Source organism: Somniosus microcephalus, chromosome 9, assembly GCF_052327205.1.
Source record: "Somniosus microcephalus isolate GS21.2 chromosome 9, FLI_Smic_1.0, whole genome shotgun sequence".
NCBI lineage: Eukaryota > Metazoa > Chordata > Chondrichthyes > Squaliformes > Somniosidae > Somniosus > Somniosus microcephalus.
The window spans coordinates 243,869,408-243,881,413 of record NC_140995.1 but is presented as its reverse complement, the minus strand read 5'-3'; the positions used below and the strand labels follow the sequence as shown (position 1 = coordinate 243,881,413).

Here is a 12,006-nt window from a genome sequence, read left to right as displayed (position 1 = left end):
CTCTCCCCGCGATCTCTCTCTCTCCCCCCGATCTCACTCTCCCCACGAACTCTCCCCGATCTCTCCACCCCACGAACTCTCCCCCTGCGAACGCTCTCTCCCCGTGATCTCTCTCTCACCCAGATCTCACTCTCCCCGCGATCTCTCTCCCCCGTGATCTCTCTCTCCCCGCGATCTCTCTCTCCCCGCGGTCTCTCTCTCCCCATGATCTCTCTCTCCCCGCGATCTCTCTCTCCCCCGTGATCTCTCTCTCCCCGCGATCTCTCTCTCCCCGCGATCTCTCTCTCCCCGCAATCTCTCTCTCCCGTGATCTCTCTCCCCCGTGATCTCTCTCCCCCGTGATCTCTCGCTCCCCCGATCTCTCTCCCCGCGATCTCTCCACCTGCGAACTCTCTCTCCCACTGATCTCTCTCTCCCCCGCGAACTCTCCCCCTGATCTCCCTCTCCCCGTGAACTCTCCCCCTGCGAACGCTCTCTCCCCCGCGATCTCTCTCCCCGCGATCTGTTTCTCCGCGATCTCTCCCACCCCGCGATCTCTCTCTCCCCGCGAACTCTCTCTCCCCCAGATCCCTCTCTCCCCCTGCGATCTTCCTCACCCGGCGATCCCTATCTCCCCCGCGAACACTCCCCCGATCTCTCTCTCTCCCCACGATCTCTATCTACCCCGCTATCTCTATCTCCCCACGAACTTTCCCCCGATCTCTCTCTCCCCAGATCCCTCTCTCCCCCAGATCCCTCTCTCCCCGCAATCTTTCTCTCTCCCCGCGATCTCTCCCCATGCAAACTCTCTCCCTCCCCCGTGATCGCGCCCTCCCCGCCATCTCTCGCCCACCCCGCCATCTCTCGCCCACCCCGCCATCTCTCTCTCCCCGTGCGATCTCTCTCTCTCCCCGAGATCGCTCTCTCTCTCCGCGATCTCTCTCTCCCCCTCCGCGATCTCTCTCTCCCCCTCCGCGATCTCTCTCTCCCCGAGATCTCTCTCTCTCTCCACGATCTCTCTCTCCGCGATCTCTCTCTCCCCGATCTCTCTCTCTCCGATCTCTCTCTCCACGATCTCTCTCTCCGCGATCTCTCTCTCCCCGATCTCTCTCTCTCCGATCTCTCTCTCTCCGATCTCTCTCTCTCCGATCTCTCTCTCTCCGCGATCTCTCTCCCCGCGATCTCTCTCTCTCCCCGCGATCTTTCTCTCCACGATCTCTCTCTCTCCGCGATCTCTCTCTCTCTCCCCGCGATCTCTCTCCACGATCTCTCTCCCCGCGATCTCTCTCTCTCTCCCCGCGATCTCTAGCTCCCTCCCCGCGATCTCTCGCTCCCCGCGTGATTTCTCTCCCCGAGATCTCCCTCTCTCTCTCCCCGCGATCTCTCTCTCCTCGCAATCTTTCTCTCCGCGATCTCTCTCTCCCCCTCCGCGATCTCTCTCCACGATCTCTCTCTCTCCACGATCTCTCTCTCCCCGCAATCTTTCTCTCCGCGATCTCTCTCCCCGCGATCTCTCTCTCACCGCGATCTCTCTCCACGATCTCTCTCCCCGCGATCTCTTTCTCTCTCCCCGCGATCTCTAGCTCCCTCCCCACGATCTCTCGCTCCCCGCACGATTTCTCGCTCCGCGATCTCTCTCTCTCCGCGATCTTTCTCTCCCCGAGATCTCCCTCTCTCTCCGTGATCTCTCTCTCCTTGCAATCTTTCTCTCCACGATCTCTCTCTCCGCGATCTCTCTCTCTCTCCCCGCGATCTCTAGCTCCCTCCCCGCGATCTCTCGCTCCCCGCGCGATTTCTCTCTCCGCGATCTCTCTCTCCCCGTGCGATCTCTCTCTCTCCCCGTGCGATCTCTCTCTCCCCGAGATCTCCCTCTCTCTCTCCGCGATCTCTCTCTCCTCGCGATCTTTCTCTCCGCGATCTCTCTCCCTGCGATCTCTCTCTCTCTGCGATCTCTCTCTCCCCCTCCGCGATCTCTCTCTCCCCGAGATCTCTCTCTCTCTCTCCACGATCTCTCTCCCTGCGATCTCTAGCTCCCTCCCCGCGATCTCTCACTCCCCGCGCGATTTCTCTCTCCGCAATCTCTCTCTCCCCGTGCGATCTCTCTCTCTCTGCGATCTCTCTCTCCCCGAGATCTCCCTCTCTCTCTCCGCGATCTCTCTCTCCTCGCGATCTTTCTCTCCGCGATCTCTCTCACCGCGATCTCTCTCCACGATCTCTCTCCCCGCGATCTCTCTCTCTCTGCGATCTCTCTCCCCCTCCGCGATCTCTCTCTCCGAGATCTCGCTCTCTCTCTCCGCGATCTCTCTCTCCCTGCGATCTTTCTCTCCGCGATCTCTCTCTCCCCGCGATCTCTCTCCACGATCTCTCTCCCCGCGATCTCTCTCCACGATCTCTCTCCACGATCTCTCTCCACGATCTCTCTCCCCGCGATCTCTCTCTCTCTCCCCGCGATCTCTCGCTCTCTCCCCGCGATCTCTAGCTCCCTCCCCGCGATCTCTAGTTCCCTCCCCGCGATCTCTAGCTCCCTCCCCGCGATCTCTCGCTCCCCGCGCGATCTCTCTCTCTCTCCCAGCGCGATCTCTCTCTCTCTCTCCCAGCGCGATCTCTCTCTCTCTCTCCCCGCGATCTCTAGCTCCCTCCCCGCGATCTCTAGCTCCCTCCCCGCGATCTCTAGCTTCCTCCCCGCAATCTCTAGCTTCCTCCCCGCAATCTCTAGCTTCCTCCCCGCAATCTCTAGCCCCCTCCACGCGATCTCTCGCTCCCCGCGCTGTAGTGTATGTACCCGTCTACCTTTAAGAGAACTATTGTATGTAACCGTCCACCTTTAAGAGAACTACTTTAGGTGTTGCACTACTTTGTTGGCTTCTGTATACTGTAATACCGACGGTGACCACACCGGTATATAAGTGCTGTGTCAGGAAGTATTGAGCAGATTCGCCCTGACCTTCGAATAGTAAAGTCCTGTTTTAAGTTACTCTTGGAGTCTGTGTATTAATTAACTAAACAACCCACAGACTTTACAGTGGCGACGAGTCTGATCGTACCCTGCGGCAACAATAATTCCGAAGCAGTTAACGAGCGTCGAGAAGAGGCAACTGCCCTCGTCATTCTGCTGGGAGAAAACTCGAGTCTGCAGAGCTGGAAAGGAGGAAGAATTCAGAGACAAAGACTTCCATCAGCAACAGGCACTGACTGTCCCTTCGGCCACGGTGAGGAGTGAGCCGATCAGCACGAGAAGCAAGGCGGCCACGGTGACTGTGAGTAAGGGAAAACTAAAAAGAATAACCGGAGGATAAGGGCGGTGCACTCGACCACGGTCGAGGGGGAAAGGAGCCGGACAGAAGTCGGGCCCAGAGGCGCTGAGACTGGGGCAGCGTGGAGCAAGGAAGCCGCGGTACAGACAGGCTGGGGACGCAACGGCGTCGTGAGACAGCTAGACCGCGACCGGCGAAAAAGGCCGGGCAGCGACCGAAGCCATGAAGCGCTGTGACCGGGAGCGTAGGCGCGGGAAGATATAAAAACTCAGCCGCAGCCGGGGAGGGAAGCACCGGACTGCGAGAGGGCTGGGAGGTGCGATTGGGAGCCGAGCGAGCGGGAGAGGCAGAGCCGACCAAGGGAGACTGAGCGAGAGCCAGTCCAGCGGCTGAAACTATTCGCCGTCAACGGGGTGTACCCAGCGCCGGTAGAGCCGAGCGAGCGGGAGAGAGACAGAGCCCGAGCAAGGGGAACTGAGCGAGAGCCAGCCCAGCGGCTGAAACTGTTCGCCGTCAACGGGGTGTACCCAGCGCCGGTTGCCCTGCCGAGAAAAGGGAAAGCACTGAAGCCGACGCGCAGGCTGTGAACCTGAAAGCCAGCGGCCGTCGCCCGTGGGGAAAGTGTACCCCTCCCGCCAGGGGAAGAAACGCGGGAAGCCGCCATTAGGCGGAGAAGAAGACAGAAGCGGGGAACCGCCATTGAAGTGGGCGGGGAGAGAAGATAAGCGCGGGAAACCGCCATTTTCGCGGGAACCGCCATCTTGGAAAAAAAAAAAAAAAATTTAAAGAAATAATTCGTGGTGTTATCAGGAAGAGAGGAAGATGCCTAAGCGGGGTAACATCAACGATTTTAATTCCGAGGTAGAAGACTGGGCCACGTATGTGGAACGCATTGAGATCTATTGTGAGGCCAATAAAATAGAAGAAGATGACAAAGCTATAATCTTGCTAAACTCGATGGGCGCGAAGACATACGAGCTCTTGAAGCATCTACTAGCACCAGCTAAACCGGCGGATCAGACTTTCGATGAGATTGTGACTGTTCTGAAGGATCACTTGAACCCCATACCGTTGATGTTGGCGGAACGATTCAAATTCTATGCGAGAACGCAAAGGGAAAACGAAAGCAACGCAGAATACTTGGTCGAACTGCGTAGACTAGCGAAACACTGCCAGTTTGGAGGGAATCTGACAGAGGCGTTGCGAGACAAATTCGTGTGCGGAATGTCGAAGGAAGAAACACAAAAACGACTGCTCGAAGAGAACGATCTTACACTTGAGAAGGCTGTCCTTATTGCTGCATCGAACGAAGCCGCAGCGAAAGGAACGGCGGAAATGCAGCTAAAGGCAACGGCACTCAGGGTGCAGCAAATTACTTCGGGTACAACGAAATGCTATCGTTGTGGGAAGACAACACACGACCAGAACCAATGCTGGTTTAAAAACCAGGAATGTAGGAAATGTGGCAAGCTCGGTCACATAGCTAAGGTATGCCGGTCAGGGAAGAAGACCAACAATAATGAGTCACCACAAAAGAGGTACAGGAAGGTACATGAGGTGACTAGGAAGAGTCCGGAAGAACAGAATTCGGACTCACACTCCAACTGCAAGGAACTGGATAGTCTGAGAATTCACAATGTGAGTAATGAAGCTGACTGACAAGCTATCTGGGTCACACTACAGATTGCAAAAGTCCAAGTGAAAATGGAAGTGGACACCGGATCGGCGTTGACGGTCATGAATAAGCATGATTATAAAAAGTTATTCAAGCATATTCCCCTACGGGATACGGAACTAGTATTGAAGACATACACGGGGCACAAAGTATACCCCATCGGAAAGATAGAAGTCAAGGTGAGATACAAGGACAAAGAGCACCAAAGGATGGACCTGTATGTGTTGCCTGAGGGAGGTCCACCACTTCTGGGACGGGAGTGGATCAGGAAAATAAAGATAGACTGGCATTCACTAAACACCATGACGGTAGATTCCGGAAAGGAAGATGTCAAACCTGAACGGTTGTCCAGAATATTAGACGAAGCTAAAGAGGTATTCCAGCAAGGACTGGGAACACTGCGAGGAATTAAAGCAAAGGTTAAGATTGCAGAACATGCAAGCCCAAAATTTTTCAAAGCCAGATCGGTACCTTACGCAATACGACCTGCTGTGGAGGCAGAACTGGAAGAACTTGAACGATCAGGGGTACTGTCGAAAGTGGACTGGAGTGAGTGGGCCACGCCCATTGTTCCCGTCATGAAGTCTTCACCAAGTAACAAGCCAGGGGGACCGGGGAAGGTCCGCATCTGCGGAGACTTCAAGATCACAGTGAATCCGGTGCTTCACATGGTACAATACCCGCTTCCGCGGATTGAAGATATCTTTGCTTCGTTGGCTGGAGGGAAACACTTCACCAAGATAGACCTGGCACAGGCATACTTACAAACGGAAGTCGAGGAAGAGTCGCGTCAGTACCTCACCATCAACACACACACAGAGGCTTGTATCGTTATAATAGACTGGTTTTTGGGGTAGCTTCGGCTCCAGCAATTTGGCAGAGGGCCATGGAGCAGGTATTACAAGGAATTCCAAGCACACAGTGTTACTTAGACGATATCCTGATTACGGGAGAAGACGAGGAAGAACACCTCACAAATTTGAAACTGGTGCTCACTAGGTTGAAGGAATATGGCCTTCGAGTTAATCGCAAGAAATGTGAGTTCTTCCAAAAACGGATCTCGTACTGCGGTCATGTCATTGACCGAGAGGGGCTGCACAAGTCACCTGACAAGATAGAAGCTGTTGTGAAGGCCCCCGCTCCGGAAAACGTATCACAGTTAAGATCATTCTTGGGGTTGATTAATTATTATCACAAGTTTCTGCCGAATCTATCCACGGTGCTGCATCCGCTGAATGCTCTGTTGCGGAAAGAAGTACCATGGAAGTGGAGTGAGGAATGTAAAAAGGCCTTTCGCAGAAGCAAGGCGTTGATTACCTCTGAAGAAGTGTTGGCTCATTTCAACCCAACGTTACCTCTTCGTCTAGCTTGTGATGCTTCCCCCTATGGAATTGGAGCAGTACTTTCACACAAGTTACCAAATGGCTCGGAAAGGCCAGTGGCATTCGCGTCCCGATCATTGACCCCCGCGGAGCAAAATTATGCTCAAATAGATAGGGAGGCCCTCAGCCTTGTGTGGGGCGTAAGGAAATTCAATCATTATCTGCAGGGCAAGAAGTTCACATTACTGACAGACCACCAGCCGTTGGTGTCCATATTCAACCCTAACAAGGCCGTTTCCACCATGACAGCGCAAAGGTTACAGAGGTGGTCCGTGTTACTTGGGGCACACCAATATGACATCGAATACAAAAGGTCCAAACAGCATGGAAATGCTGATGGGTTATCGCGATTGCCATTGCCGATAGTAGAAGAAGCGACTACAGTGGACCCGGTAGAGATGTTCCACTCATCCATAGTGGAATGTCTACCAGTAACAAATTCGATGATCGAAAACGAAACAAGAAATGACCCGACTCTCTCACGAGTCTATGATTTAACGGTGGAGGGATGGCCAGCACAGGGCGAACCAACGCTGCCAGCATTTTCGCAGAGAAAAGAACAGCTGTCAGTGTGTCGAGGAACCCTGATGTGTGGATCTAGAGTGGTGATTCCACCCAAACTTCAACAGAAGGTGTTAAAGGAGCTGCACGAGGGACATCTGGGTGGAGTGAAAATGAAGAACCTAGCAAGAGCGTTTGTGTGGTGGCCAGGCATTGATAGGGACGTCGAAGAAATCACTAAGAGCTGTCTAGGATGCCAGAAGGTCCAAAACGCGCCACCACAGGCTCCTCTGCATCCATGGGAGTGGCCCTCATCTCCTTGGCAAAGGGTACATATCGACTTTGCTGGTCCATTTATGGACTCAATGTTTCTAATAGCGGTGGATGCACACTCCAAGTGGCCGGAGGTAATAAAGATGTCCACCACCACCACGGAAAAAACCATCACAGTGTTAAGGACCATGTTTGCTAGGAATGGGCTGCCGGAACAGATCTGTTCTGATAATGGACCGCAATTTGTGTCCGAAGAATTCAAGAAATTCTTGAAGAGCAATGGGGTTAAGCACTACACGTCAGCCCCATACCATGCCGCCTCCAATGGATTGGCTGAAAGGTTTGTCCAGACCTTCAAGAAGGCCATAAAGGCCATGGGTAATGAAGCCATTAACTTACAACATAAGGTGGATAGCTTCTTGTTGGCGTACAGGAATGCAACACATGCGGTCACAAATCAAACTCCCGCCATGATGTTTTTTAATAGACGACTAAGATGCCGGCTGGATTTGCTTAAGCCAAACGTCAGAAGGGACGTAGAGAACCGGCAATTCCAGGGCATGAATGAAAGGCCAACTAGATCTTTTCAGATAGGTCAACAAGTTTTGGCCCGGGACTACCGTACCGAGAAATGGCAGCCTGGAACTATCGGAAAAAGGCTAGGGCCGTTGATGTATACGGTGGACATTGGGGACAGTATAATAAGGCGCCATGTTGACCAGATCATAGGGTCAGCCACAAATGGCCAACCTACTCCACCACCTTACACGGTTAATATTGAGACAGAGATACCCAGAACACCTACCTCCGATCTGGTAATACTGGAATCAGATGAACCTGACACTGTCCTTCAAGCCAAATCGACCTTGCCAGAAGCACCTACTACCCCGCCGGGAGTTACGACACCACCGAGGCGTTATCCGGACAGAGTCCGGAAACCTCCAGAGAGACTGAATCTGTGAACTGTCTTGCATAAAGTTGTATATATGTTATAATGTATGTTTAATGGGGAATCAGTATGTTGTAAGCTAAAAAGGGAGGATTGTAGTGTATGTACCCGTCTACCTTTAAGAGAACTATTGTATGTAACCGTCCACCTTTAAGAGAACTACTTTAGGTGTTGCACTACTTTGTTGGCTTCTGTATACTGTAATACCGACGGTGACCACACCGGTATATAAGTGCTGTGTCAGGAAGTATTGAGCAGATTCGCCCTGACCTTCGAATAGGAAAGTCCTGTTTTAAGTTACTCTTGGAGTCTGTGTATTAATTAACTAAACAACCCACAGACTTTACACGCGCGATTTCTCTCCCCGCGATCTCTCTCTCCCCGTGATCTCTCTCACCCCCCCGTGATCTCTCTGCCGGCGATCTCTCTCCCCGCGATCTCTCTCTGCCCGCAATCTCTCTCTCCCCGTGATCTCTCTCCACGATATCTCACCACGATCTCTCTCTCCACGCTATCTCTCGCTCTCTCCCCGCGATCTCTCTCTCTCTCCCCACGATCTCTCTCTCTCTCCCCGCGATCTCTCTCTCGCTCCCCGCGATCTCTCCCCCAGTGATCTCTCACCCCCCGCAATCTCTCTCTCCCTGCGATCTCTCCCCCTGCGATCTCTCTCTCCCCTGCGATCTTCAATCTGACTGGCTGCCGGGCGGGAAACTGAGTCCTCCTGTACGAGCCTAAGGTTCACCATCTTTGTAACACGTTAATAAAATGCGCTGACATGCAGGTAAATCGAAGGGAGTAAGACATTATCAAACTCACCTCCAGAGGTTGTAGAAGAGCAGAGGGATATTGAGACCCAGTGTCAGCCATTCCTGTGCGCACATGAACATGATGCAGAATAATCCGTGGATGGAATATTCCGGGAGCACCAGCTACATCGGGATAAAAAGGAGCGTTAACACAAGAACCGGACAAGACCAAAACTCTCACCATTGACGCTTTCTCGCATTTTCTTTTATTTATCCAGATTTGTTTCTCCTCCTCCTCTCTCTCGTGCTCTTGTTTCACTCTCACCCGTCCGCTCTGTCTTGCTCTTTCTCTCTTGCTTTCACACTCTCTCTTTCTCTCATTCGCTTTCTCCCCCCCTCTTTTCTCTCTTTTGCTCTCTTTCGCTTTCTCTTTAGCTCCCTTTCAGTCTCTCTCTCTCGCTTTCTCTCTTGCGTTTTCTCGTTTTCTCTCACTCTCCCGCGTTCTCTCTCGCTTTCTCTCTCTCTCGCTTTCTCCCACTCACGCTTTCTCTCTCTCTGTCTCTCTTTCTTTCTCTCCCACTTTGCCTCTCTCTCGCTTTCTCTCTCTAGTGTTCCTCACTCACACTCTCTCTCTCCCGCTTTCTCTCTCTCCCGCTTTCAATCTCTCCCGCTTTCACTCTCTCTCGCTTTCTCTCTCTCGCGTTCTTTCTCTCGCTTTCTCCCACTCTCTCTTTCTCTCTCTCGCTTTCTCTCTCTTGCTCTCTCTCACTTCGCCTCTCTCTTGCTTTCTCTCTCTCTAGCGTTCTCTCACTCACTCTCTCTCGTTTTCTCTCTCTCTCTCTCGGGTTTCTCTCTCTCTCTCTCGCTTTCTCTCCCTCTCACTCACTTTCTCTCGCTCACTCGTTTTCTCTCGCTTTCTCTCACTTTCTATCTCGCTCTCTCGTTCTCTCTCACTTTCTCCCTCTCTTTATCTCTCTCTCGCTTTCTCTTGTTCTATCGCTCTGTCTCTCTCACTTTCTCTCCCTCTTTCATTCTCTCTCTCTCTCACTTTCTCTTTCACGCTTTCTCTCTCTCGCTTTCTCTCACTCTCTCTCTCGTGCTTTGTCTCTCTCTCTTTCTTTTTCTCACTTTCTCTCTCTCGCTTTCTCTCTCGCATTCTCTCCCTCTCTCACTGTCTCTCTTGCTCTCTATCTCTCTCTATCTCTTTCTATCACTTTCTCATAAGAACATAAGAAATAGGAGCAGGAGTAGGCCAATTGGCCCCTCGAGCCTGCTCCGCCATTCAATAAGATCATGGCTGATCTGATCCTAACCGCCAATCCACTATGACAGGACTATCTCCTGAATCTAACAGAATTAGACACACGAAACAGGCGCAGGATCAGGCTACACGGCCCCTGGGCCCGCTCCGCTACCCACAGGGCCATGACCGATCCGAACCTAGACTCATGTCCAAATTCCTGCCCGCTCCCCGTAACCCTTAATTCCCTTTACTTCTACGAAACTGTCTATTTCTGTTTTAAATTTATGTAATGATGTAGCTTCTACAGCTTTTTGGGGCAGCAAATTCCATGGACCTACCACCCTCTGGGTGAAGTAATTCCTCCTCATCTCAGTTTTGAAAGAGCAGCCCCTTATTCTAAGACTATGCCCCCTAGTTCTAGTTTCACCCATCATTGGGAACATCCTCCCCGCATCCACCCGATCCAACCCCTTCACAATCTTATATGTTTCAATAAGATCGCCTCTCATTCTTCTGAACTCCAATGAGTAGAGTCCCAATCTACTCAACCTCTCCTCATATGTCCATCCCCTCATCCCCGGGATTAACCGAGTGAACCTTCTTTGTACTGACTCGAGAGCAAGTATGTCTTTTCTTAAGTATGGACACCAAAACTGTATGCAGTATTCCAGGTGCGGTCTCACCAATACCTTGTACAACTGAAGCAATACCTCCCTATTTTTATATTCTATCCCCCTAGCAATGAAAGCCAACATTCCATTGGCCTTCTTAATCACTTGCTGCACCTGCATACTAACCTTTTGAGTTTCGTGCACCAGGACCCCCAGATCCCTTTGTACTTCAGTACTTTCCAGTTTCTTGCCATTAAGATAATAACTTGCTCTACGATTTTTCCTGCCAAAGTGCATAACCTCACACTTTCCAGTATTGTATTCCATCTGCCAAATCTCTGCCCACTTACTTAGCTTGTCGATGTCCCCTTGCAGGTTTTTTATGTCCTCCTCACTCACTACTTTCCCCCCATCTTAGTATCATCTGCAAACTTTGATATGTTACACTCGGTCCCCTCCTCCAAATCGTTAATATAGATTGTAAAGAGTTGGGGACCCAGCATTGACCCCTGCGGAACACCACTAGTTACTGATTGCCATTCTGAGAATGAACCATTTATCCCAACTCTCTGCCTTCTGTTAGATAGCCAATCCTCTATCCATGCCAGAATATTACCCCCAATCCCGTGATTTTTTACCTTAAGCAATAATCTTTTGTGTGGCACCTTGTCAAATGCCTTTTGGAAGTCTAAATATACTACGTCCACTGGTTCACCTTTATCCACCCTATATGTTACTTCCTCAAAGAACTCCAGCAAATTTGTCAAACATGACTTCCCCTTCATAAAACCATGCTGACTTTGTCGCTTTCTCTCTCGCTTTCTCTCTCACGCTTTGTCCCTCACGCTTTCTCTCGCTTTCTTTCTCTCTCACTTTCTCTCGCTTTCTCTCACTGACTCTCACTTTCTCTCTCTCTCTCACTTTCTCTCGCTTTCTCTCACTGACTCTCGCTTTCTCTCTCGCTCTCTCTTTCTCTTTCTCTCACTTTCTCTTTCTCACTTTCTCTTTCTCTCACTTTCTCTCACTCGCTCTCTTTCTCTCACTCTCTCTCTTGCTTTCACTCTCTCTCTCTCTTTGTCCCTCGCTTTCTCTCTTGTTCTTTCGCTTTCTCGCTCTCTCTCCCTCTCTCACTTTCTCTCTCTCACTTCCTCTTGCTTTCTCTCTCTTGTTTTCTCCCTCTCTTTCTCTCTCTCTCGCTTTCTCTCTCTCGCTTTCCCTCTCTCCCTTGCTTTTGCTTTCTCTCTCTCTCTCGCTTTCTCTCTTTCACTCACGCTTTCTCTCTCTCTCGCACTCTCTCTCTCTCGCACTCTCTCTCTCTCGCACTCTCTCTCTCTCGCACTCTCTCTCTAGCTTTCTCACTCGCTTTCCCTCTCGCTCACTTTCTCTCTCTCTC

The 12,006-nt window shown here is 51.5% G+C and overlaps 1 protein-coding gene across 1 annotated transcript in view; it reads right to left on the bottom strand.

The window, feature by feature from the left end:
- Positions 1–12,006, bottom strand: part of cnih3 (cornichon family AMPA receptor auxiliary protein 3) — a 180,016-nt gene that overhangs the window by 114,893 nt on the left and 53,117 nt on the right. The window contains exon 4 of the mRNA XM_085998254.1: positions 8,830–8,942. Within this exon, the coding sequence (XP_085854380.1) occupies positions 8,830–8,942 (113 nt within the window). The remainder of the gene's footprint in view (positions 1–8,829; positions 8,943–12,006) is intronic.